This window comes from Numida meleagris, chromosome 3 (genome assembly GCF_002078875.1).
Source record: "Numida meleagris isolate 19003 breed g44 Domestic line chromosome 3, NumMel1.0, whole genome shotgun sequence".
Classification (NCBI taxonomy): domain Eukaryota; kingdom Metazoa; phylum Chordata; class Aves; order Galliformes; family Numididae; genus Numida; species Numida meleagris.
In genome coordinates, this window is record NC_034411.1 from 4,416,707 (window position 1) to 4,442,688 (window position 25,982).

General features: G+C 55.4%; 3 protein-coding genes across 9 annotated transcripts in view; 1 reads left to right on the forward strand and 2 right to left on the reverse strand.

Annotated features, from left to right (window-relative positions):
* Positions 1 to 321, reverse strand: part of CUL7 (cullin 7) — a 10,695-nt gene extending 10,374 nt beyond the window's left edge. The window contains exon 1 of the mRNA XM_021390210.1: positions 184 to 321. Coding sequence (XP_021245885.1) covers positions 184 to 321 — 138 coding nt within the window. The remainder of the gene's footprint in view (positions 1 to 183) is intronic.
* Positions 1,496 to 3,329, reverse strand: MRPL2 (mitochondrial ribosomal protein L2). The gene is made up of 6 exons (XM_021390508.1): positions 3,053 to 3,329; positions 2,852 to 2,975; positions 2,248 to 2,363; positions 2,060 to 2,170; positions 1,817 to 1,890; positions 1,496 to 1,739 (listed from the first exon to the last, which is right to left on the reverse strand). The coding sequence occupies exons 1-6, from the start codon at positions 3,294 to 3,296 to the stop codon at positions 1,527 to 1,529; spliced, it is 882 nt and encodes a 293-aa protein (XP_021246183.1). The 5' UTR covers positions 3,297 to 3,329; the 3' UTR covers positions 1,496 to 1,526.
* Positions 3,346 to 25,974, forward strand: KLC4 (kinesin light chain 4). Of its 7 annotated transcripts, none has more exons than XM_021390505.1 (16): positions 3,516 to 4,738; positions 12,606 to 12,872; positions 13,049 to 13,279; positions 13,623 to 13,701; positions 13,788 to 14,013; positions 14,316 to 14,403; positions 14,844 to 14,945; positions 15,270 to 15,443; positions 15,611 to 15,710; positions 16,194 to 16,246; positions 18,094 to 18,161; positions 18,241 to 18,349; positions 19,020 to 19,142; positions 25,194 to 25,318; positions 25,406 to 25,463; positions 25,536 to 25,974. In XM_021390505.1, exons 2-16 carry the CDS (start codon positions 12,624 to 12,626, stop codon positions 25,623 to 25,625), a joined length of 1,875 nt encoding a protein of 624 aa, XP_021246180.1. In that variant the 5' UTR covers positions 3,516 to 4,738; positions 12,606 to 12,623; the 3' UTR covers positions 25,626 to 25,974. The 7 variants fall into 7 exon arrangements, with proteins under 7 accessions (XP_021246178.1, XP_021246176.1, XP_021246177.1 ...); XM_021390504.1 differs by having other exon boundaries at positions 3,517 to 4,738; positions 19,020 to 19,169; XM_021390501.1 differs by lacking the exons at positions 25,194 to 25,318; positions 25,406 to 25,463; positions 25,536 to 25,974 and adding an exon at positions 3,377 to 3,483 and having other exon boundaries at positions 4,580 to 4,738; positions 19,020 to 23,083.

Consider the following 25,982-nt stretch of genomic DNA (forward strand, 5'->3'; position numbering starts at 1 on the left):
GGGCGGGGGCGTGCGCGGCGGGCGGTGCCGACGGGAGCCGAGCGGGGCCGAGAGTCCTCGGCGGCGCCCCGTGGGTTCGGCTGCCCGCATCGGTCGTGTTCTGTGGCGGCCTGCTGGGAGGCGGGGCTGCTGGACGGGCCTGGCAGCGGGAGCGGGGTGCCTCGCAGCACCTTCCAGCCAAACCGTCCTGCAGAAAGGATTCGCCAAGGGCAGGTCCTGCGTGACCGACCTAGAGGCCTTCTGTGGTGGCATAACTGAGTCAGTGGGCAGGGGAAGAGCCACTGATGTCATCCGGCTGGACTTCAGTAAGGCCATTAACATGGACCCCCACAATATTCTTCTCTCCAAATTGGAAAGATATGGATTTGATGGGTGGACTGTTTGATGGACAAGGAACTGCTTGCAAAATCATACCCAGAGAGTGGTGGTCAGTGGCTCAATGCCCAGATGGAGATCAGCGTCAAGTGGAGTCCCTCAGGGGTCAGTACTGGGAACGGTGCTCTTTAACATCAGTGACAATTAGACAGTGGGATCGAGAGCACCCTCAGCAGTTTGCAGTTGACACACCCGAGGGACGGGATGCCATCACAGAGACCCAGACAGGCTGAGCAGTGGGTCCAGGAGAACCTCATGAGGTTCAACAAAGCCAAGTACAAGGTCTGCCCCTGGGTCATGGCAACCCCTGCTACCAGTACAAGCTGGGGATGTAAGGATGGAGCACAGCCCTGCTGAAAAAGACCTGGGGGTGCTGGTGGATGGCAGCTGGACGAGCCAGCACTGTGCCCTCACAGCCCAGAGAGCCAACCGTATCCTGGGCCACATCCAAAGCAGCGTGGCCAGCAAGGTGAGGGAGGGGATCTGTCCCTCTGCTCACTCAGATGTGGAGTACTCAGTACAGGAAAGATGTGGACCTGTTGGAGCATGTTCAGAGGAGGGCCACAAAAATGATCCCAGGGATGGAACACCTCCCTGCAAGGACAGGCTGGGAGAGCTGGGCTGTGCAGCCTGGGGAAGGGAAGGCTCCAGGAGACCTGAGAGCAGCCTGTCAGTATCTGAAGGGAGGAATAAGAAAGAAGGGGACAGACTCTTTAGCAGGGTCTGTGTGATAGGACAAGGGGAAATGGTTTCAAACTAAAAGAGATTTAGACCAGATACAAGGAAAAAGCTTTTTTATAGAGGTGGTGAGGTACTGGCACAGGTTGCCCAGAGTTGTGGTGGAAGTTCCATCCTCGGAGATATTTAATCAGGTCAGGCTCTGAGCACCTGATTGAGCTGCAGATTGCAGAGGAGTTGGGCTAGGTGGCCTTTAAGGGTCCCTTCCAACTCAAAAGATTCTATGATTCTAAGTATCCAGGCAGGAGAGCGTCTGACTGCCTGATTTTGTGGAGCCCTGACCACACCAATGCTCCTGCCTGCCCCAGGATCCAGCTACAGCAGCCTGTTGCCCAGCACCTATCTCTCCTACTCAGGAAAGGCAGTAGTAACACAACAGTGCTGGTGTGCAGAATGCTTTATTGGCCCTGGCCTCACTGCTGTGCCGTGACGCGGGGCAAGTTGACGTAGCTCTTCATGGGTGGCAGTGGTTTGATCTTGCGGCCAGCCCAGCCGCCCTTGCGATGCCATAAGCCCGTGTGCGGACGCTTGCCTAGCCAGCGGTTGCGGCCGGCCTTTCCGATCACCCGCTTGTTGTGGTCGACGTTGGACACGCGGCCCACTGTGGCCACGCAGGTCTCCAGCACCTGGTGGATGGAGAAGAGCTGTGAGCCTCCCCGCTGGCACCTGGGTGGTCAGGATGGGGACGGCACAGCTCCCCCACCTGCATGTGTCTCTTGGAGGGCAGCTGCACGATGGCCGTCCCATTCACCTTCCTCAGCAGCACTCCGCAGGTCCCTGCAGTGGGTGAGAGGTAGCAGCTGTGCTGAGCAGTGGGACAAAGCCCTAAAACCACTGCTACCTCTTTCTGAGGAAGGGCATCATCAGGAAGCACTGTTCCACCCCTCCGGAGGGCTGTCTTGCACCCGAATGCAGGGAGAAGACAGCAATCCCCTCTGTGACACACCAGCAGCCCGGATGTACTGCGCTCCCTTCCCGGGGTGGCTCTCCAAGTTGCAGATCAGCGTGCCCACGGGCAGGGCCCCCAGTGGGTAGGCGTCCCCTTCGTTGGCCAACACTGCAAGGCAAAGCCATGAGCCAGAGCGAGGCAACCAACAAGCTGCAGGCCGGGCTGGCACAGGGCTGGGGACGCACCTGCCATCCTTCCGATGTGGGATGAGTTCTTGATCAGATCCCCAGGCTGCATGTTCTCTGTGGCGATGATCCAGCGCTTCTGACTGCCACCAGCTACCAGGGCAATGTCAGCTGACCTGCGCGTGGAATCATACCCTCATTAAAGTTGGAAAAAAACACTAAGGTCACAAAGTCCATCTGTCAACCCGTAACCACAGAATCATTCATTCTGGAAAAGACCACTAAGATCACCAAGTAAGTCCAACCCCAGCCCACACCACTGACCATGTCCCTCAGTGCCACATCTCCACGGCTCTGAACACCTCCAGGGATGGTGACCCCACCACTCCCTGGGCAGCCTGTGCCAGTGCCTTACTGCTCTTTCAGAGAAGGAATTGTTCCTAACACCCAACCTGAGCCTCCCCTGGCACAACGTGAGGCCATCCCCTCTCATCCTATCGCTGTTCCCTGGGAGCAGAGGCCGACCCCACCTCACACAGCCTCCTTTCAGGTCATTGCAGAGAGCGATGAGGTCTCCCCTGAGCCTCCTCTTCTCCAGACCGAACACCCCCGGTTCCCTCAGCCGCTCCCTATGGGTCATGGTGCATGCCGGCCCAGCACTCGCCTGCAAGGGTCGTATCGGACGGCGATGACCTTCTCGGTGCCGTCGTTGTAGCGCAGCCGCTGGAAGTCGATCATGCGGTACCGCCGCTTGTGTCCCCCGCCGATGCCTCGCACTCGGATGCGCCCTGCGGGCCGGGAGAGCGGCTCCAGCCGTGCCCCCTCGGCCGTCCCGCCCGCCCGCCCCCGGGTCTCGTCCGCCCACCTGTGTGATCGCGGCCGCCCGTCTTCTTCATGCCTACGGGCCGCACCGTGTACTTGACGCGGCACTTCCACATGGGGTCCGTGGTGCAGCGCGGCGTGGAGCCGCACAGCCCGCGGCAGACGGCCGCCAGGACCCCGCCGGGAGGAAAGGGCGGCGGCGGTGACACCAGGGTCCGGGCGGCGGCCGCGCGAGGAGCCGAGACCGCGAGCGCCCCGAAGGCCCGGCACAGCGCCGCCGCCGCCATCTTGCGCGCCCCGCACTGCGCATGCGGCGGGGGGCGCGGCCGAGGCGCCCGGCGGCGGCCATGTTGTGCTTAAAGGGGCTGTGCTGCCCGGGGGGGAGGAGAGCGGCGGGGCGGCTCTGCGCTCGGGCTCCGCCCCCGCTCCGCACCCGCAGCGCAGCACCGGCCCGCGCCGCCCTGCGCCGAGCAGGTAGGTCGCGGGGCAGCACTGCGGGCTGGGGAGCGGTGCCGGGCTCGGTGCCTTGCCGCTGTTCGTGGGGGCGAAGTTGAGGCCCGGCCCGGGGCGGGCTCGATGCGAGGCTCTCCGGCCGGGGGCTGGCGGCTGGGCTGGGCTGGGAGCCCCGGGGCGAGCCGAGGGCGGCGGTGCGGGAGCTGCGGGCCGGGCCCAGGGTAGTGGGTGGGTGTGACGGAGGTGAGGCCGGCCGCGGGCGTGTGGACTTTATCGCTGAGCTGTGCCCTCGCCCCGGCCGGTCCCGCGGGAGGCCTGTAGCCGGGCCCGCCGCTCTATAATTAGGCCGTGCCCTCATCGCCGGGAATGGCTTTTAGCGGAGGTTAAATAATACGTGTCTGTGGCCCTGCTGTGTTGTTTGTGCAACTGTGCGTGCTGCGTGGCTTGCCCTCTGGAGCCGGGGAAAGGAGAAGGACGGGCTGCCTTTGCAATGAGGGAGGTGAGAGGCCGGCTGTTAGCGTGGCTCTGGCAGCCTGTGAGATGTGATCCTGCTGGAGCTCGGGCAGCGGGCCCCAGTGGCTCCAGGAACGTGTGGAGGCTGTGCGCTCCCACGGCAAAAGCCCACGGCTGTGCTGCGTGCTGTGGCATTTGTCATCTCTGTGTCAAGCATCTGGAGAATGAACGCTTCCCGGCAGCGCCTGGCCCCGCACTGCGCAGTGCTGACACAGGCGGGCTCCTGGTGATCTTGTCCTGCGTCCACCCTCTTCTGCGGGCACAGAAATAGCACAGTCAGGGAGTTCCCTGCAGCTTCACCAACCTGACTTTAGAGGCTGGGATGGGAGTAGTAGCAGTGAGACAGGTGAGAGCAATGCCAGGCAGGGATGCAGAAGCTCCAGCTGCAAGTGTAGCTAGGAGTACTGGGGGGGGAGGAGGTGCAAAATTTAGTCTCTTGTACCCTGGTCAGCACTCAGGAGCAGTTGGGTGGCTCAGCTCCCATGGATCCCTAGAGATGGGAGCCCGGGGCTTGGTGTCTGTGATGCTTTCTGAGCTCCCAGCAGAGTGCCCAACATAATGCCTCTGGAGCCTGTCTGCATCTCCTCCCCTCCCCCTGCCGCAGTGTGGTTGGCTGCTGAGCGCCTGGTGCCTGCGTTTCTGCTAGAACGGAGGGCAGCGCGGCACTCATCGTTGGAGCTGCGCATCGCTGCTTCCTGTGCTTCTCCACAGCTCTGGGGCATCCGGGAGTGCCAGCACTGGACAAGCCGCTGCAGGCATCCAGGTACTGCTCCTGTGCGGTACGGGGCGGGTGGAAGATTCCCATCTGGTGACTGAGAAGGGCAGGGTGCCCAGCCGTCCTGTAACAAAGGACCGCTTTGAGCTGCGATTTCGGAGAGAGCTGACGGAAACTTTTCTCCTGGGAAGCTTGCAGTTAGGCAGGTAGGCGCAGAATTGCTCTGTGGTAGTACTGGAGAGAGATGAAGGGATTTCCCTGGTTTGCTTGTCCCAAGGATATGCAGCGGGCGTGCCTCCTGCTACCAGACAAAGCCGGAGAAATGATGACGGAGGCAGCTCCCTAGCATACAGCAACGGCTCGCAAACTTTCAGAGCCTTGTTTCCGCCCAAACCTTCCCCCTGCGAATGAAGGGCATACAAAGCCATCCCCAAATAGAACTGCACCCTGGGCAGAGGGGGGGCAGTTCCTGGTAAACCTCTGGGAAGGAAAAGATGTAGCTAGGAGGCGTCTGGAGAGGGCTGGGGGATGGTGTTGCGGCAGAGTTCTCTGCTCAGGCAGCCGGGATTGATTCGCACAATGATGAGAGGCAGCAGCGGCTTCCCCTGTACCCTGCCTGGCATCTGGTGCTCTCCTGCAGCTTTGCCTCAGCTGCTCTAGTCTCCTAGTGTCCTTGGGCTCTGTAGCCTGTGCCTCCTTCTCCTGCGTGGAGAGGTGGAAAAAACCACTCTGTGAGGAGAAGGGTGGTGTTCAGTGAGCTTTGGGTCAAAGATCCAGCCCGCCCAGACGCAGAGTAAATAAACATGGCTGAGCTTTGCTGCAGTTGGCAGAAGGAGAAGGAAGCACACGTTCTCCTCAGCTGTTTCAGAGGAATGCCCAGGTAGGAACAACAGCGTTAACACCAAAGACTTAAATGGGTCTCAGGGGGCATGAGGGATGTGTTTGAAGACTTTGACCTTGGCAGAGTTGCTGGATAAAGGTTTGATTTGCTAGGGAAGAGCCACATAGCTCCAACTGGTCTGAGGAGCCAGAGGTAAGCAGGCTCCTTGCTTATGCAGGTAAAGCTTTGATTCTGTGGTTTTGGCTGCCTTGTTATGGTTTGAGACCCATTTGTTTCTGGAAATAGCCTATGGTCAGCTGGTCTCTGCAGCTGTCCCAGGTATGCAGTGGAGAGGGTGTGGGTGCTGTGGTGCCTGTCAGGGTACACAGCAGCTCCTGGCTGCCTGCTGGGCTGTCCCTGTGTTCCTGAGGCACATCCAGCACATAGCCCTCTGATTTTAGACAGATGCCTGTGGAGGCATCGACTCCTGGGAATTATTCTGCCTGCTTTAATACCACTTCATGCTGTCAGGACAAGGTAATGGCTCTCGCTCTGTATTCTGTACGGCAAGACTCCCAATCAGATTTTGAAGCTAGGGAGAGATGCGTGTCCTGGCTTTGTTCCAGCTGCTTAGCTCTCATCTCCGCTAGCCCGGAAACAGGTTTTAATGGTGTTCCACTGTAGTCTCTGGTGCAGCAGATGCGGAGTGGATTTGGTGAGCTGCTGCAGACATGAGCAAGAGTTTAAAAACAAAGTCTTAGCAGCTGGTCTGGAGATGCTAGCACAATTTCTCTGGTGGAGGTGATAAAGGCTACCATTCCTCTGGTTCTAGTGGCCCACTGAAATGTGTGAGTTTTCCAGGCCAGCTGGGATAATAACCAGCGTGATTTGCTGGAAGGCACAGGCTGGCTTTCTGCTACTGTATGGGTCTGTTTATTTTTTTTATTGTATCTTTGTTGCCTGTAGTGACAGTACTCTGTGATTGGTGAAGAGCAGAAGCAGTAAGCCCTTCCTGACTGAAAGGAATGACTGATGTGAAACAAAGCCAACCAGACCAGCTTCTCCATCTCCCTCAGAGCAGATATGGTTTTGGCATACCTGCTTTGGTAATGCAAAATTACTTGCCCTGGTCAACCATAACAAACCTCAGTAGCTTTTGACTTGCTGTTTTCAGGTGTGCACAGTAAAACAAGAGGAGAAGAGAAGCTTCCAGGTCCTTTCTGAGCTTGGATCACTGTGGCCAAGTGCCTGGAAAGGCAGCTTACCACCACCTTGCCACAGGTTTCAGGAGGGTTATGCTACAGTGCATTTTCTGTTAGAGGTCAGAGGTGGGCAGCTGAAGCTTCTGAGGCAGAGAGGAATGTTTAGTGCTGAGGGGAAAGAGGATGGAGGGAATCTCCATTCTGTTTTGTGGGAGAGCCTTTCCACAGGAGCTGCAAGTCTACTTCCCAAGTCCTAGTTAAATGCCCATGGGGCTCTTGCAGCCTGCTGGTTAGTACAGACTTTCCCAACGGAGGCCTTCTGGCATCTAGAAGAACTCCTGGTGCTTCACACCCGGCTGGAGCTGGCATGTGTCAGCTGCTGCTGAAAGAAGCAGTTCTGGCCCCGATCCCTGTCCAGGGCGTAGGGAGGGCTGGGCCCTTTCCAGCAGCACAGTCAACTTGTGCTGAGTTACAGATGACTGTAAAGCCTGGGGAAACTGGTTGGATGAAGCATTTTTGTGCTTGGAGACTGGCTTTAAAACCCTGCAAGGGGGTGCGTGGATGCTGAAGAGGGTCTCGTGTTTGGGCTGTGAGAGAGTATAGGGGTGAGAGCTCTTTCTCCATTCCCAGCTCTGCTTTTGGATGAGGATTGCGTTGCCCCTCTGTCTGTGTGACGGAGAAGCCCTGTCCTCATGAAAGGATGCGTGTGCTACGTTCCCTTCCCTTGGGCCCAGGGTCAGTGTCTAGTGCCTAGGTGTCTGGTCCCTTTGTCCTGGAGTGGAGCTTAGCAAAGGGAAATGCAATGAGGAGTTTATCAGATGGGAATTCAGATTAGAATTGACTTATTTTTTTCTTCCCTGGATGGTCAAGCTGTACGCTAGGGGTCTGAAGAGAGTGTAGGCTCTCCATCTTGGGAGATAAACAATTCTTGACTGCATACAGCCTTCTGATTACTAATCAGAGTGGGGGGATGGACCAGTGACATCAAAACATCCCTTTCAAATAGTACAACACCCATCACAGACTCTTTAATCAGGGAGGAAATTGCAACACAGCATTCTGTTCAGTGTATCTGTGCGTCAGTTTAACTTCTGAGGCTGCAGTGCAGGAATTGTCCTGGCTGGGATTGAGGGACAGCTTGGGACAGAAGGTGGGGCTCTTAGGTGCCCCCTTTTAGGAGTTGGGGTGGAGAAACTTGTAAGCCAGAGGTGAAGGATGGCAGAGCCTCATGCGTATCAGAGCTGGAGTAGCAGCTCTTGGCTCTGGGATTGCAGCTCAGACGTGTGCTGGGCTGTTGCTCCCAGGGTGCTAACCCCTGACTGATCTCCTGTTTGTGGGTTCTTAGTGGCTCTGAGGGAGCAAGAGATGTGCCAGGTGTTGCTGGCACTGGTGACAAGCATCACAGAGCACAGTTCCTCCTCTATGTGTGGCGTGAACCTCAGCAGGCATGAGACTTCAGCATTTGTTGCCTAATTTCTGGCTATTTGTCCTCTAATTTCTGGCTGTTATTCGCAGCTTGTAGGAGCTCTTAAAGCTGCCCTGAAGCTGATTGTGGACCCATCTGTCTCTCCACTTGCAAAACATCCTTCCTTCGTCTTTGTTCCTAAAGCCTTAACACGTGTGCGTGCAGCTGCTTGTAGTTGTGAAGTCCTTGGGCGCGGTGTTCCTTGTGTTCTCTGTAGTGGAGCAGCCCTGGAAGTGCTGATTGCTGTACGTGCAGCTCGGCAGCAGCTTGTCCCTTTTGCAGGGCCCTGCTGCGGGGACCCTGGGGTGCTGACCCTGAGCACAGTGGCTCTCCTGGCAGTGCTGTGGAAGTGTGCAAGTTTCCTGGCAGCGTCAGCATGCCCTGGCTGTGCAGGGGAAGCCTCAGCGGCTCTGTGCAGCTGGTCATCATCTCTTATAGTCTGTTTGTTTTCTGACACCATGGTATCAAAATAAGGGGTAAGCTTGTGACACCACCTCTGTGATAGTTAAGCCTTGGCACTCCATTTGCTTTCTGACTGCTTTTTTTTTTTTTTTTGGTGTCCAAGGTATTAGGTCTAGGTTTTCATGTGGTATCCCTTAGGAGTGGAGAATCTCTTGTAGCTGCATGGACATCACCCAATCCTAAAAGCTCTTTGTTTGTTGTTTAACAGCAACGAGCTGGCAGACCTCCAAAAGAGGAAAAAAAACCAAAACAGAACCTTCTGTGCACCTGTCAAGCAGGTCAGCCCTACCTGCTGCGTTAGATAGGAACAGCACATCCCACAGCACAAGACTGGGGTAATTATTGTGAAAATAAGACTTCAGTCATCTGTTCCAATTTCCAAAGTGCTACTATGGGTATTTATCTCCCAAACTTGTTCACTTGTTCTTGCAATGAATCAGTCTTATTCTTTTCCACAGGAAGCTGTTTCCCAGAACCCAGTCATTTTCCTGCAATTACCATATTTGTAGATCACTCTCTCTTTCAGAAGAGTTTGCTGCTAAAATCTGCGCTCGCTTCTCTACAGAAAGCCCTGGCAGGCCATCTGCAGCTTGAAGGAAGCTGCAGTCATTGTCCTGACAGCATTGCTTGTGCAAGCTGTGACAGCACCCTGCCTCTTACATATACTTGGCCTAGGAACATGCAGAGAGTCAGCGAGGTGAAATGAATTTGTCGAGGCATGCGCAGAGGTAATGGCCACCTGAAGTCTATTTCTATTGTACTTGACCCGTGACTTCCCTGGTCCCAATTTTGTCGCTCTCTGTAGTCTCCTGGCATTAGGCATCATGATGTAATCTTTCAGATTCACTGGGACCCATTTAGTCTGGCATCCTTGTCTCTGTGGCAGCTGCTGTGGGTTTGAGATACAAGCAGGGAAGTTTCCAGCTCTTTCCTCTTTAAGCTCTCGCATGTGGGAGAGCTTTTTGGAGGCGGTGGGCTGGTGAAACTGCTGATGCTTAGTGCTTCCCCGGTGTTGCACTCGCACTCAGGAAGAAGGTTTGTGCCTAGGAGGATGTGACAGCTGGTGGATTCCCAGCTGGTTGCTGCGACTGCCACGAAGCTCAGCACACGCATGTTCCTTCCCTGCCTTCCTGTGGCACCCCTCCAAACAGGAGCAGTGGCAGGGAGGGGACGCCAGTCCTAGCAGCTCCCCTTAAGCAGGCAAGACATGCCAAGTAGAGCGGAAACGTGCTGGTGGAGACCTGAGCCGCAGCACCCCCTGAGCTGTGGGGAACGCAGCAGGAGGAACCAGGAGCTGCGTTCTCCAGCTCCCCCAGGAACTTGCTGGAAAAGCTTGATTTCTTCCTAGTCCAGTCTGGAACTCCTCCTTCCAAAGGCAAATGCTAGTGTATCCGTTCCTCTCTGCAGGAGCCTCTGAGTGCGTTTTCATCCTGGATAAAGGACACTGCATGCTCTTTACTGAATGTGTGGGAGTAAGAAGAGTGCTTATACAGCAGCCTCAGCCTGCCCGACCTTGGCGTCGGTTGCCATAGAGTGTGTTTCCTCTCTGAGGGCTATGCATAGTGTGTGGACCCACCAGCCCTCTGGGGAGTGAGCAATAAGGCTCTGTGGGGAAGAATCCACGTTTCAGAGGGATAATAAGTCATCTTCCACCAGTGTTTGCGGGTTTGCTTTCCTGCACAAAAGGCAGCAGTATTTAAGTGACTTCCTTGCAGCTCTCTCTTTCTTGTTGGTATTTGGTAGCACGCAGCCCCTGTGCAGTTCTCAGGCCTTGCACCTCCCAGGCCATCCGCTCTCCACCCTGGAAGAGGAGGCTGGAGCTGAGTGCTAAGTGTGTTGTACCTAGCAGAGCTGTGCTTCTGGGATGTCAGCTTCAAGGAGAAAGTCAGGGTCTGCAGAGGCGCTCACACAGTCAGTGACAGAAGAGGAACTGACAGTGGTGTGCCTTCAGGATCTGTAGTGCTGGGGTAGGGTAAGTATGTTGGTCCTGGGGCCTGTGGAATGCGCTAACCTTTTCCTTCTGGAAGGGCTGAAGAAACAGGATGTTCATGGAATAGAGACTCTGGTGTTTTAGCGCACAGCTCAGCAGTTTCTCACCTGATGAGTAGTTCTGTGCACAGCGGAATTAATGAGGCTGATTTCCTATGGATCTGGGTCTTACTGTTACCTTGCAGGGTGCAAGCTCTGGTGACTTTCTGTCCTGGTCCATAACACGTTCCTCTCCCCAGTGCTGATGTATTGTACTCCATAAAGATGGTGGCAAGGGCTCAGACCCTCGCTGAAGGGATGCAGCAGTGCTTCCTTGGAAACTGTCAGCATTTCATGGCTGATCCAGTACACAGGGACAGATGAATCACTCAGTCACTCCACCAGATGTCTTATGAAAAAGCAGGGAGGAACATAACTGGGTGAATTTTGGACTAGATGGGATTATCCAGGAATGGGCAGCTGAGCAATTTGGAAATCAGGATTTAGGTGGTGGTCAGTTCTCAACAGACTTATTGGTGACAGTCTGTGCCCTGTATCTTAGGGAGATACTTCATGCCATTCTTACCATTTAGTCTTCTCAAAAGCAGACTGGGAAATGTGTGTTCCAGATGAGACTCCTTGGTATAAGGTGCAGAATGCACAGGGTAACTGCATGCGGAGTGTGGCAGGCTCTCAGAGGGGAAGGATACAGTGAGATACAAGCACAGGGCTGGTGCTGATGCTGCATAATGAAACAAACATCAAGTCAGTGTTGTGACTGTGGGGTTGGGTGGGGAGGTACTCAGCTCTTGCTTAAGGTAAGAACGATCTTCAAGAACCGTAGTGTTTCTGCACTGCCAAGGTCTGGTAAGGTCTCTGCTGGGTGTTGAGAGTTTGTACTTCTGCTGGGATGTGCCTCAGTGGAATAGGAGCTAGAGAGGAGCTGCGAGGAGAGTTCAGCCTATAATATGGCTTGAGGAACTTCTGGAGGAGTGGTGAGGAAGAGACTGGACCCCTCTATTGCTCAGGGCAGAGACACTAGTAGCTGCTCTCCATCTTGCTCTGCCAAGGGCAGCATTTCTGTTCACTCCATAAATCTAGGCACTCAGCTGCTGATGAACAAAGAGCTCAAATTGTGCGGGAGGACAAAGACACTTGATGCCCTTGTGCAAGGGCGGTAGCTTGGTACTTTTCTGTTTCCCATCTGGGAAGAATGGGAGAGGGAAGGAGTTGAAAGTTGTGCCATCCTGAGGTGTCCTTGAGCTGCTGGCTGCAGTGTGAAGAAGGCTGGAAGAGCCATTACTGTTTCAAGCTGACACCCACACAAGGGTTACAGTGCTGGAAGTCTAGCAATCCCTGCATGTAAGCTTTCCCACAGAGATGGAATTCAGTTAATGCCAGTGGTGTTACATCCCTTACTGCTTCAGGGGCCTGACCTGAGATTTTCAGGGCGTGTGCTTCTTGTCAGGGAATTCTTGTTGGCTTGGTAAAGCTACTGGTGCCTCCCTGCCTGAGTGATGCTCTTCCAGGAGATTTGCCATTGAGGAGGCAGAAAGCCTTGAGCTGGCATCTCTCTGCATTCTATTCCTTCCACAGTCAGAGGTGTTGAGCCCTGACAGCCTTCTTGCATCAGTGGTTTGTGGGTAGGAGGTGCACACATTTGCAATCCCAGCTGCCAACTACAAATTTCTGCTCCTAAGTGGAAACTAAATCAGCTTTCCTTGCTGCTTTGAGTGTGGAGGTGTTGGAGGTCAGCTGTGATTCTAGCCTTTTTGTCTCCCGTCTGCGTGTGCCACCTGCACTGGCTGCCAGTGCTTGGTGCCATGGAAGGGGAGATGCTTGCTGCTGAAGGGAGGATTCTTCCCAGGGAAGGCAAAGTGTAAGGGCTTAATGTGGGTAGCCAGTTTCCTTCCTGAAGGAGGCTGTGATGCTTGTGTCTGGTTGTAGCTCTTTAAGGACCTCAGTGTTGTTTCAAGTTTTGGTGCTCTCTCTCTGTAGGGCTGCAGGACCAGGACTATGTCCACCATGGTGTACCCAAGGGAGGAGAAACTGGACAAACTGAGCCAAGAGGAGATAATTTCCAACACCAAGCTGGTGATGCAGGGGCTGGAGGCTCTCAAGAATGAACACAACTCCATCCTGCACAGCTTACTGGAGACCATCAAGTGTCTGAAGAAGGATGAAGAAGCCAACCTTGTGCATGAGAAATCCAACCTGCTCCGCAAGTCGGTGGAGATGATTGAACTGGGGCTTGGAGAAGCTCAGGTGAGAGTGGCAAGCGCCATCCTGTGTGGTACCTGGGACTGACAGGGGGAGGCAGGCATGTGGCTGTTACCCATAAGCTGCAGGGGTAGCACTGGGCTAGGGGTGGTCCCCAAGCACGTGTGAGGGAGATAAAAAGGTTATCATCATTACTGACTATGGCTGGAACTCTTGACAAGGTGATGATGGCGCTGTCCAACCATCTGAACGCTGTGGAGTCAGAGAAGCAGAAGTTGCGTGCTCAGGTACGGAGACTGTGCCAGGAGAACCAGTGGCTGCGTGACGAGCTTGCCAACACCCAGCAGAAGCTGCAGCGCAGTGAGCAAACTGTGGCTCAGCTGGAGGAGGAGAAGAAACACCTTGAGTTCATGAACCAGCTGAAGAAGTACGATGAGGATGTCTCGCCTTCGGTATGCCCTTGTCCTGTCAAGCAGCAGCCCTTTTTGGTGGGGGTTGGACCGGCAGGATTGCCTTGTTCTGGGTGTACCCCTTCCCAGCTACAATGCACAGCAGTGCTTGTAACGAGAGGAAGCCTGCCTGGGGCAGGGTCTCTGGCAGAACATGGAACAGGGGGCCAAGATATGATGGGGGAAACTTGGTTTTGTTGGGTGGGAGGAAGGTGGTGGCAGGGATGACAAGGAAGTTGAGGGTGTTGGTGGGCTGCAGCAGGGAGAAGAGGTTGGCAGCTGACTCAGCCCAAGCTCCTGTTGTCTTTGCTGAGAATGAACAGCATTGTAATTCCTGTTCTTTCAGGAGGAGAAGGAAGGTGACTCCACCAAGGACTCTCTGGATGATCTGTTTCCAAATGAGGAGGAGGAACACGGTCCTGGATGTGAGTGCTTGCTCATGCTTAGTTACTGCCTGTGTCTGTTCAAACCTGCTGTGCCAACTGTGCCCTGGTGTATTCTGTGCCTGCAGTGCCCCACCAGCATAGCAGTGCAGTGGCAGCTGCCCAGCAAGGAGGCTATGAGATTCCTGCACGCTTGCGCACCCTCCACAACCTTGTCATCCAGTACGCCTCACAAGGACGCTATGAGGTGGCTGTGCCGCTCTGCAAGCAGGCACTGGAGGACCTGGAGAAGACATCAGGCCATGATCACCCTGATGTGGCCACCATGCTCAACATCCTGGCACTAGTGTACAGGTGAGGATGGTGGGGAGGGCAGGACTGGGCCAGGAGAGCTGTCTTCCTCATCGGTTTACCGGGTCAACATAGTCTGGTGACAAGGAGCTCTCAGCTTCCAGTGATCTGCCTTTCAAAAAAGGCTTTGGCACAGATGAGGTATTTGGACCACCAAACTCCCTGATAAAACTAAGCTGAGGAAGAGAGAAAGGAAAGGGCTGCTGGAGGCTGATCTTTGCAGAGGGAGGGGTGTTGTTCATGGTTCTGCTTGCCACAGGCTGTGGTGTCCAAGCCCCAAGTAACCAGTTGGCTTTGCATTGCAGGGATCAGAATAAATACAAGGAGGCAGCACACCTCTTGAATGATGCTCTCTCCATCCGTGAGAAGACCCTGGGTAAAGACCACCCAGCGGTGAGTATCTCCCATCTCTTCTTTTATCTCTCCATCACTTCTTTTGACCTGTGCATGCCACTGGGACTGGAACGGTGTCCCTTTCCCTTGAGACTTGTCTGCAGCCTGGCCCCTTGGTGCTGGACTGCCAAAGATAGCAGTGTGCCCTGTGGTGGGTGGGGTGCTGTTTACATGGTATTATGGGGCATTGTGTTGCTATGTTGTGTTTTCTGCTGTCTTGTTTAGTATGGCCAATCAGGAAATGGCATCTCCTGGGTCCTGCTATGTAGGCAAGATAGCTTTCTGCCTCTGGACCTCTTCTTCTCCAGGAGCACCTGTACTGCAGGGGTGAAAGAAATGGGACAGTTGTTACTGCTGCTTGCTTCCCAGGAGAGCCATCTCCCCTTGGTTGGTCCCACTGAATTCTTCTTTGTTTCACAGAGAAGCTTATGTCTATGCAGGTGGCTGCGACTTTGAACAATCTGGCTGTGCTCTATGGGAAGAGAGGGAAGTACAAAGAAGCAGAGCCACTTTGTAAGCGAGCCCTGGAGATCCGTGAGAAGGTACTGGTCTCCTGCTCTCCTTCCTTCCTTCCAGCTCGACCTTATAGTTTTCTCTCCCTACCTTACTGTACCTGAAAGATCCAGGACCCACCTATTCTCTCGAGCTGCTGATTGTGCTACTGCCTCTCTTATCTCTCCAGTGTTTGCAGTGTTTAGAAAGGCTTGACAGGAGGTGGGAGCTAGAATTTCTCCACTTAACCTTTGTAGTCCTTAGCTCCTGTCTGACAAAAGCATGCCCTCTGGGTTGGGCTGGAGCTGTTTGAATATCTCCCAGATGTTTGCTACAATTTAAATATTGTCTTTTTGTGACTTCTGTTTATCCAGGTCCTAGGCAAAGACCATCCTGATGTGGCCAAGCAACTGAACAACCTGGCCCTGCTGTGCCAGAACCAGGGCAAGTATGAGGAGGTGGAGTACTACTACTGCAGGGCCCTGGAGATCTACGAGAGCTGCCTGGGTCCTGATGACCCCAATGTAGCCAAGACCAAGAACAACCTGGTGAGACCCTGGGAAGAGGCCATGTGGGGGTGGGTGGTGGTGCCAGGGGGTAGTGTAGTAGTAGACACACTACCTGGTGTCTGGCAGAAACAGGGAGATAGATGGGAGAAGTGGGGAAGGTTAATTTGTGTTGCCCAGTGGGATTGGAGCTGTTTTCTCGGTTGCAGGCCTCCTGTTACTTGAAGCAAGGCAAATACAAAGATGCGGAGGTGCTGTACAAGGATATCCTTACCCGTGCTCACGTGAAGGAGTTTGGCTCTGTTGATGGTTTGTACAAAAGCTATTGGGGCAAGGGTGAACAGTTTGCTCTTCCCCCACCCCTGTGATAGAGGGATGGGATACCTTGCAAGGCCCTTGGGCAGTCCTTGAGACATTGCCATTCTAGTGTGTTATGCTGTTCTACTTCTTTCAGAAGGAGTCTTAGTGAGCTCTAGCTTTTGGTCTTCTAGGTTGGCAAGCAGTTGTGGCTTAAAGGGGGAGAAGAGCGTAGTACTTCTTAGGCATGAGCTGAAGTTTCTCCTGTAGTTCTAGCATGGGTAGAAGGAAAACTTGTTCCCTCTTTCCTATGCTCTGCCCTTGAGTGTCAGTTGCCTTTCTCAGGGCTCTAGCCAGTGACTGGAAGCCCTGTGATGAGCTGCTGGCTTTGGAGACAGGGTGCTGGGCTGTGCGGAAGGCCGAGCAGTAGTGGAAGTGGCAGAGTAACAAAGATAAAGTGGTGAGTGGAGCTGTCTTTCATTCTTCCCCACGCAGATGAACACAAGCCAATCTGGATGCATGCAGAGGAGAGAGAGGAGCTGAGCAAGGTGAGTCTGAGCTTGGGGTGCAGCCTGTTGACAGCAGCAAGAGCCCCAGTAGGGGAAGGAAGTCCTAGTGTTTTGATCCTCCTGTATCACAAGCAGACTCCTTTCTGCAGTCCGAAGAGCTGCCATGGCCACTGAGCAAGGACAGTAGTGGTCTGTGGAATGGGGGAAGTGTGGTTCCTTGGGGTGCTGAGGAATGGAGGCCCATCAGAGGACCTGATGTTTTTCTTGCAGGGGGGAGTTATTCAGTGCCTCAGCCATGACTGCGTGCTCACTCTTTGCTTTAGTGAAACCTGTAAGGCAAACAGATGATGGGAGATGGTGGATGGCAGAGTTGTGTGGCAGGGTTTTGGTGCCTTGTTCCAAAGAGCTGCGAGTACCCAGAGCATATCTTGAAGCTGCCTGGGGAGGAATTGGGTTGAGAAGAGACTACTGTTTTCACCTTGCTTAGCAAGCAGGTCCAAACCTTATGGAAAAGAGCTCCAAACAGGTTTCTAGCTGTTCAGTGTCTTAGCTGGCCTCTGAATGAGGGCAGAAAGGGGTTGTTCTTGCTTTGGATTTAGCTGAGACAGGGAAGCTGTTGCTCCTGTTTCCTGAGCTCTGCTCTCTGTTGCAGCTGATAAATGCAGCAGAGTTCAGTCTGTTTTTTGCCAGGAGGACGAAGCAGTAGAGTGAATGGCTACTGCTACAAAAAAATATACTGGCTGTGGCACCGCGGTGCAAGAGAAATCAGATGGAGTAGGGCCCAGGCTCCCCTTCTCACTCTGGAGTTGAGACACTTCTTTCTGATGGTGTCTTTAGAGAAGTGCAAGATCATGAGCAGACTGTTGCAGTAAGGGGCTGTGCTGTAGTTAACACAAGCTTTGCAGCAGGGGTGAGAGAACAGGATGCCTTCAGGAAATATTCATTTTCTAAACCTGCTGTCCAAACCAGGCCCACTGAAACTATACTGTCTGTGTCCCCTTCTCTCCCAGGGCTGTAGAGCAGGCCTGGAAGCCCAGCCTTGTGGGACAGATCTGCAGCTGGAAATGTAATTCATTTTGCAGCCTGAGCAAGAACTGAGTTTTTCTTCCTGCCCCTGAGATGGCTATCTCTAGGCTATGCCCAATGGCATAGCACATCTGACATGGTCTTCCTAGCCAGATGTTGGTGACCTCAGCCCTTGAGTCTAGGCTCTTTCTCCCCTGACAGGCATTCAGCAGCCTTCCCCTTGGTTTTAGTCACCTTGGTTTTGAGTCTTGAGTGCTCCTACCCTTGGGCTCACCCAGGCTCTGATGCGAAGAAACCCAAGTGTGCCAATGGCTTGGAAGGCACCTGCATGTGGGATAAAGATCTGAGAAGTGCTGTGGGGCTGAGTAAGGAAAGTGGTCCTGCAAGGGCAGTTCCTTCCAGGCTGGGACTCTTGCCAGAGGGAACACACAGCTGTGGAGCTGCTGTTCTGGCAGGGGAAGGACGAGCTTTAGGGTGTAGGAGCTATGGGATTGGTGGGTTTTGGTATCCCTTTGCATACTTGTGTTTGGAGTACCATTTACTTGCAACCACTGCTTTTGAGCTTTGTTGTCCTTGCTGCCTTTGGTACCACAGAAGGGGCAAGGAGATGGGAACATGCTCTTTGCTGGGAGAAGGAGATCATGTTTTCTTGTGTCTGAAATAATTTGCAGCAAATAGGGCTTCAGCCTTTCTCTCCAGGAACCTGCTGGGACTTCGCTGCAGCATTTGCATGTTGTGTTTCCAGAGGCTGGGCTGGTGTGAGGGTACAGCCTTGGGCCTGACCCTGGTGCCCAGTGTGAGAGCACAGGCCGGGGAATGGCACTAGGCACGGGGCTAACAGCTGTCTTCTCACCCAACAGAGCAAGCACAGAGACAGTGCTCCCTATGCTGAGTACGGTGGCTGGTACAAGGCCTGCAAGGTTAGCAGGTAAGAGGTTCGTGGGCAGCTCTAGGCAGTGGATGAGGTGGCCCCCAGGCTCCCGCTCACCTGCCGCTTGTTCCCATAGCCCAACTGTGAACACCACTCTGAGGAACCTGGGTGCACTGTACCGGCGCCAGGGCAAGCTCGAGGCGGCTGAGACCTTGGAGGAGTGTGCGGTTCGCTCTCGGCGGCAGGTAACTGCAGAGGGACCTTCCCTGGTGGGTGGGGGGATGCTGTGACATCACCACGTGTGCGGTGAGGGACTGCGCTGTGCCTTGCAGCCTCCTTGCTGTGGCTTGTATTCCTACAACTCTGGAACAGCTCAGTGGTTGGGGGTTGCATTCGTGCAGGGATACACGTGTTTGCCTATGTGGGGTTGCACTGGTGTATGCATAGATAAGTGGAGCATCTGTTGGGGCGTATCTGCATGTGCAGAAATCTTACAGCTATGTTAGGGCAGGCTACGGAGCTTTGTCAGCTGAGAGGAGTCCCCACTTGGTGGGCTGTGTTCTTCTTACTAATTTGTCCCGGAAATATGGATCCTGCAGTAGGAAATCTCTAGTGTAAGTACCCAGCGTGAGGAGTGGAGGACAGCAGAAACCCTCACATGTCAAAACACAAAGGGGGGGGAAAAAAACTGTCAGCTTTGTGGCAGCAAGCTCTTGTCACTTGGGGTGGCTTATGGCTTGTAAGGCATTCCCTGAACAAGGACTACTGAATTCAGGATGGTATTTGGTTCTGTTCTTCTTGTTTGGGAGAGCTCTGGCTGTGATGGGACAATGACCAAGAGAGGGAGAAGGACCAGGCAGATCAGTAGCACCAAAGAGCAAAGTCTGGTGCTTCCTTATTCCTTTCTACTTGCAGGGTATTGACCCAATCAACCAGACGAAGGTGGTGGAGATCCTGAAGGAGGGCGATGGCACAGAGAGACGTCGGAGCCTGGGTGGAAGCGTCAAGTATGAGAATGCCACAGACGGTAGCGAGGAAGTGAGTATGGGCGTGGAATGGAGTGGGGTAAGTACAAGACACCATCAAGAATGGCCTCAGCTGGCTGCTGGAGGGAAGGGACAGCCTGGCTCAGGGCTCTCCCCGCGTGGCCTGTCGTGGCATCCTTGTCTGCCTCCATTTGTTCCCTGCACACTTCCTTCTCCTCTTTCTTGGCATGAGCCAGCCAGCCCACAAAGGTGTGTGTCTGGACCTGGCATCTCGTGTACAGGCCGGAGACCCCCCAAACTGACAGTTCCCACTTTCAGGGGGCTTCCAGGTCCTGGCAGTGCACAGCATGAGCTGGTCCTGGCCTGCCCTTAATCTTAGCCTTGGCGACCTTATTAACATCTCTCCCTGCTGCTCTCCTCTTGAGGCCACGGCTGAGTGTCAGCCCCATCTCAGGCCCACACAGCCTCTGTGAGCAACTTGCCCTTCTGTCCTGCAGTGCGTCACAGGTGATGCTGGGTCTGAGGAGGTGTGTGCGTGCGTGTGTTTGGTGGGGCTGTGATTGTGCCTGCAATGTAGGGAAATAGTCCGCAGCCAACACCTTTACTGTCCTCTTGTGGTCTCATGCCCCTCCTGTGGGCTCTGGCCAAGCAGAGGTTGGAAGAGGCAGGTTTTCTTGGGATGCCTGGCTGGGCTGACCGGCGGTGGCAAAAGAGGCTGCTGTTAATTGAGGCTCATGCAGGGTGACCCGAGCCTACTGAGCTTGCTCTGAGACTGAAGGGCACTGCGGTCACTAGCACTGAGTTTAGAGGAAGGTAGCGGTCCAGGTCTGGGACAGGTGGTTTCTGCAAGGAGGAGGATGGAAAAGAGGCAACAAGTGAGCATGGTGCTCGTGGGTGCTTGGCTTGAGGGCTGCTGGAGCTGCTAATGCTTACCATTCCTCCTGCAGACTCTGGCTGAGAGTGTAGGATAACTGGCACCTAGGGCTGGTTGCAGCCTGGCATAAGCAATGCACTGAGCATGAATCCTCTACTCCCCCTCACATCTGCTGTCACTAACCCTTCCCCACGTGGCCATCCTCACCCGCATGAGCTGTTCCCCTTCTTCTTTCCTCTTCCCTGTTGCCATGACAGCCCCTCAACATCCAAACCTGAAGCCTGGCTCTCTTGATTGTGGATTGTACCCCAGAGGTGGCTGGAGGGGGCCTGGGGAGCTGAGCTTTGAAGGGGCCCGGCAGCTCCTCCAAATGCAAGACTGTCCTCTGTCTCAACTAATCCCTCTTCAAGGGCAAAGAGGGCCTTAGCCCTGGCCCTCACGTTCCCTGTTAGTAGAGGGGCTAGACAGGTGTGGAGGGAGGAGGGCTGCATCACTAGATTAGGATCACCCAGTCACTGACCTGGTTGGTGACTCTCTGCGTCACCTCTTGGCTGTGGTTGGCATTCGCTGATTGCTTTCTGCAGTGCAGCACAGGCCTTCCTGCTGGCCCATGAGCTATCAGCCTAAGGCAGGCAGACAAGTCACCCTTCCCTGCAGCCTGACCCAGCTGATGGGGATAGCCCCTGCTCCTGTGATCCTTTCCCAAGGGGCTTGTCAGGGCTGCCCACAGTCAGCTGTAAGGAGGGGGCTAGCCCAGTGCCCTTGGGGCATGGCTGCTGTCATGTGGTGTTTGGTGCTCTTCCCAGTTGGTTGTGCACCTAGCCAAGTCCCTCTAGCTAGCCCCCTGCACTGTGCTGCAGCTCCCCCCCAGCCTGGAGAAGGCTGGAGCTGCTTCTTCTCCTGTCTGTCACAGCCAGTTGTTCCTTGCACCGCTGTGGAGACCTTGGGTGCGCTGCCCCAGGCCCATCTCTGTTGCCATCCCTTTAGCTGTCAGATGCTGCAGGCAGAGCTCTGGGTGTCCCAAGAACACCAGTGACTGTGCCCTGCTGCCCAGGGCAGCTCTGGGAGCACCTCAGGGCCTGGCCCAGCTACTTGCTGCCCAGGTAAAGATATGAGCTTGCTGATTTAGCCTCGCCAGCCTCCCTCCCCATCCAAATGTGGCCCATGGTCACTGCATGCAGCCTGGGACCTGACCCACCAGTCCCTGGACTACCTGCAACCTGATGGGCTTGTAAACTGTGTCTTTCTCCTCTCTGTGCACTAGGCTTAAATGCCTCCCGAGACTCCCACTTTCCCCTCCACCGCAATCAATCACCTGGATGTTTGTGTTGTATCTTCCAACTTTTTCCTCTACACCATCCCTCCTTCCTCGGCGAGAACTCCACGCCAGTCCCCCAACCCTCCCGGCGCGTGAGGGCACCACAGCACCTGCAGAGGAGTGCCTGGGGCCTCGTTCCAGTCCCGTGGCCAGCAAGAGCAGGAGGAATCCACGTGGAGCTGCCTGCTCCCCCTGGTCAGGGTGGTGGGCCACCATCCCCTTGTGTGCCCTCACCTCCCAGCTTACCCTTGCACAGCCCCAGGGACCAAGCCTGCAGGGGATTGTCTTCACTTCAGGCGTACTGACTCCACCATCATTAGACATCTTGAACCCTCATAGCTTGTTCCCTCCATCTCTGCAGAGGTCAGGATGGAGGTGTGAAGATGGGAGGGCTGTTTTGGGACACAGCGGCCTGGCCTTGGCAGGACTGTTGTGTGCCCAGTTTCTTCTTTCCCTGTAGGCATAGCTGATGTTAGTGTAGCAAACCTGCACTGGCCACCTGTCAGTTGGGCTCTGCCTGCAGCATAGGACAGCCTCCACCTTGCTTTCCTCCTCCCTGCTGAGCTGTGCAACTTAAGGCCAGCACGTGGATCTCTGCAGGGCATGGGGATGGAGGGTGGCCCATAGCTACTGTACATCAGAGCTAGGATTGGGGGTGACAGCCAAGGGCTGTGCATGGAACAGGGACATCCTAGGGCAAATGTCTTTGGTTGCAAACTCCTGACCTGATACTGTATCTGGGTTTCTTGCTTGGTGGCCCTGTGGGCTACCTGTTGCTCCAGAGACCCTGGGTGTGTCCCCTGAGAGAAGAAGAGGTGAGGGTGAAGCTATCCCCTATTCCTTGGAGGCAGAGGGAAGAAGAGTGGGAGGAGAGCAGAACTGTTTTGCAAGCAGTCAGAAGTAGCTGAGATGGAGAACAGGCTGGTTTGAAGCAGAGCAGGTGAGAGAAAAAGGAGGTGCAGAGAAGGGTGTGAGGAAAGGAAGAGCTGGGGCTTGGGGTGTTCTGAGCATGAGTGGGAGGTGAGCTGACGGAAGGGGGATTTCTGCAGGAGGTGAAGGCTTTCCAGCAAAGAAGGGGCCCAGTTGCTCAGGGAGGAGTTCTTGAGCACAAGGCCTGGCTTATGAGGTGTAGCCCTTGGTCCTGTGACTCGCTGTCCTTCCTAATGTAGAGGGCAAGATTGTAACTCTGTTACTGCCAGGGAGGTAGTGCTGCCCCTGGCTTCTGTGGGGGTGGCTCACCCCCTCTGATGGGACTCCACCACAGTGCTGTCACTCACTGCTGGGGAAGGGGATGTTTCCTAAGGCCAGAGCACCAGTGCCTTGAGCCTCATGCCCTCAGATGCACACCCTCATCCTACCCCCTGTAAGAGTTGAGCCTGGGGAGGCTGCAGGCAGCAGGACAGAGCCCAGAGGCCAGCGCAGGATTCCCCCTCCCCCTTATTTATTTAACTAGGTAGTTTCTCTCATGCTAGTCATCTGCTAGGCTATAATAATAAATGTGCTTGTGTCTGTCTGGGCCTGACTTTCCTGTGGTGATGCAGAGGCCTTGGGGCACTTGCATACTGCTCTCCTGGGAGCTGGTGCTTGCTGAAAGGAGATCGGGGGCTGAAGGCCAGGGCTGAGGGCTCTAGGGTTGTGCTTTCCCTGCCCCTCTCTCCTACTGCTGCTCCATGCTGTTGGAGCGCGGTGAGTCCCCAGAGCAGGGCACATTCAGGCCTCAGCACCACCTGCCTCTGCTTTGCCTGTCATGGACCTGGTGCTGTAACAACTGTACCTCTGATTAAAGGCAGACAGACCTGAACCGCTGCCCTGTGCTTCTTTCCATGCATTGTAGGCCAGCGTCGGTCAGCCCTGGGGTGGTGGGGGCAGAACGCTGCTGGATCGGGTGTGGGTGCTCAGTGTCTGTGTGTGTGCAGGGGCATGTGCTGCTGCGTGGGTGGTGTGGGTGCATCTTTTCTGGGCTGAGCATTGGAGCAGAAGGACTCAGCTCCCTGACTCAAACTGAGGTTGCTTCCAACCGTAGCTCTGCAGTCACAGGGTAGGGCTGACATGGAGCATCTGAGGCTGCTTCTTCCTCAACTACTGTTTTCATTAGCCAGAAAAATATCCCACTGTGTTCTCCAGTGCTGAGCTTTGCATGCTTTTAAATCCTGCCTGAGTCCTTTGCCTCCATGCAGCAGACAGGGTGGGAGCATGCAGGGGAGAGTGACTCAGTGCTGGAGCTGCTGCTTGCGCTTTGAGTGCTCCCATCCTCGTGGGTGCAGTGAGGTGGGTGCTCTGCGGTAAACCAAGCCCCTTCCATGTTCTGGTTAAAAATAACCTGCAGAAGAGGGAGTGGGGAGAGAAAGAAGGCTATTTTTAATCCAGTATGCAGCAGAACTTGGTTCTGGCATTGAGCTGCAGTCAGCCTTTATCACTGCAGCTGGGGAAGTGTGGCTCCATACATCAGCCCTGACCACAGAGCTTGCTTGGGCCCTGGGCAATGGTCCTGCCCCCCTGTCCCAGCAGTGCTCCGTTTTCGGCCCCTGGCCACTGAGCCCTGGCAAAAAGAACAGCCTGACATGGCAGTACCCTGCCAGGAAGCTGGTAGCACAGTGCTGGGGCTAGCGGTGGCAGGGCTGTTTTGCTTCTTCCCCATCCCCTTCTTTGGCAGTGCCAGATACTGATGGCCAGCTCTTCCAAAACCTGACTGGGCTGCCTGCTGGAGGAGCTGAATGCTTGCCTTGCTAAAGCTGATGGTGCTTTCTGCATTCCTGGTGCGTGGGTGCCTTGCAGCAACAGCACATGATTCCTAGTTTGGAAGCCCTTTGTGGTAATAGGAAAGTAAAGAGGCTCAGTTGGTTTCTCCAAGAACAGATGGGACCAGAATCAGGAGAAAGGTTTGCTGGTAGGAAACATCCTGTTCAACTGGTTGGGGGGTCCAGGACTGGATCAGCATTGGGTAACCAGGGCAGGGAAGTGCTGGAAAAGCCGTTCCTCGTGCCACAGCGGTTCCTGGAAACCTGGGGAAGAGCACGAGGGGCATTAAGACAGAGCTGCGCAAACAATCCTGGGGCTCTGGCTGCTGCTGGCCTAGGTTGGGGGGCATTCTGCTCACGGAGACTGAATGAAGGGCTATTGCACTTGCTCATAAGGAGCAAAGGGCCTTGGTGGGTGACTTACCTCCATTTTTTTTTTCTGCCTCCTTGTGCCAGGAGAGACAGCCCTTGGGGCCAATAGGACTGGCAGCAAGGATGACTGCTGTTAACAGATCATGAGAGCGAAAGCAGCCCCTCATCAGCAGTGATGTTGTAACCTTCTTTAAGGAGGATGCTGGCTGCGCAGGAGAGCTCGGTGACAGTGGCACAAGGTGGCCTCACGCTGGCAGCACGTGGAGCTAATCCAGATGGGCTGGAGCCTGCAAGGGCTGAGTGCCCTGTAATGGGCCCCAACAGCAGACAGAGGAGCGCGTCCCCGTGGAGTGGAGCTACCTGCACTGCTTAGCAACCACAAAGAGAAATGTTTGAGTCTTGAGGGGCTTTCAAGGTGGGCTGAGTGTGCGTGGGTGTGCAGAGTGCTGTTGCCTGACACGAGTGTACCTGTGAGAGCAGCAAGCTGGAGCAGGATGAGCGCTGGATAGAGAGGGAGAACGGCACTTGGGGGAGTGAGGAGGAGCTGGGCCTGGTCTCCAGCTAGGGAGAGAGTCCTTGAGGCAAGTGACCCAGCAGCAAGTCCTGGCCTGACCAAAAGTATCCCTAAGCGAGGGGATCCCTGTCAGCACCTGCTCAGACCTCCTGGTAGCTGCCAGCTGAGCCATAGGAGACGGAACAGGGCTGGGGGTGCCGGTGGCCTGGCACAGCTTGGTTCACAGCACGCTAGAGCTTCCTCTGTGCTGCTCAGCCCTCGCCCCTGGCTTGTGTCTCCGTCTCCAGGACGGCAGCGGTACCCTTCAGCGCAGCAGCTCCCTGGGGAAAATCCGGGAGGTGATCCGGCGGAGCAGCGAGATGTTGGTCAAGAAGCTGCAGGGCAACGGGCCCCTTGAGCCCAGGAACACCAGGTAGGGACTAGGGCCTGGGTCCTGCCGGGCCAGGGTGCCGCTGTGGGATCGGGCATCAGCCGACACCTCTTCTCTGCTTTCTTGTAGCATGAAGCGAGCTGCCTCGCTAAATTACCTGCACAAGTCTAGCGATGCTTCCTTCGAGGTGAGCGGCGGAGCAGGAGCTGGGGGGGCGCTGGCCATGGGTGCCCGTGCTGACACGCTCCGTGTTTTTCAGGGTACCCAAGGGCTCCGCGCAGAGAGCAGAGGCCTCAGCGCCAGCAGCATGGATCTCTCCTCCCACAGCTCCCTGCTCGCTTCCAACTGAGCGCCTGCGGCAGCTCGCCACGGCTTTGCGCTGCGTGGGGCAGCACCCGGCCCCCTCCCCACCTCCACCGCTCTGTTCTCCTCACCGCGGGCTCTTGGGCCGCCCTCTGCCGCCCCACCCCGGGGCCGGGGGGCTGCGGGGAGCCCCTAGCTAGTTTGGGAGCCGCAGCCCGCACGCGTGCTCCTGGGCTGAGCGAGCGGGGGCTGGCTGCGGGTGCCGGGCGGGTGGGGGGCAGGCCGTCACCGAATCACAGGGCTGCACCTCCAGTACCGCCACGCACCCCATCACCCGGACCACGGCCGTGCCCCTGCCGCCCGCAGCACTGCCCGGCCTCACCCACCCCGGGGTGCGGCGGCG

Excerpts from the sequence above, each read along its gene's own strand:
- KLC4 (XM_021390503.1), top strand. The coding sequence starts at position 12,624 with ATGTCCACCATGGTGTACCCAAGGGAGGAGAAACTGGACAAACTGAGC. Across the intron at positions 12,873-13,048 it reads TGGGGCTTGGAGAAGCTCAG|GTGATGATGGCGCTGTCCAA; the intron begins GTGAGAGTGGCA and ends ACTCTTGACAAG. Across the intron at positions 14,404-14,843 it reads TGGGTAAAGACCACCCAGCG|GTGGCTGCGACTTTGAACAA; the intron begins GTGAGTATCTCC and ends ATGTCTATGCAG.
- MRPL2 (XM_021390508.1), bottom strand. The coding sequence starts at position 3,296 with ATGGCGGCGGCGGCGCTGTGCCGGGCCTTCGGGGCGCTCGCGGTCTCG. Across the intron at positions 2,171-2,247 it reads CCACATCGGAAGGATGGCAG|TGTTGGCCAACGAAGGGGAC; the intron begins GTGCGTCCCCAG and ends TTTGCCTTGCAG. Across the intron at positions 1,740-1,816 it reads CCTCCAAGAGACACATGCAG|GTGCTGGAGACCTGCGTGGC; the intron begins GTGGGGGAGCTG and ends TCCATCCACCAG.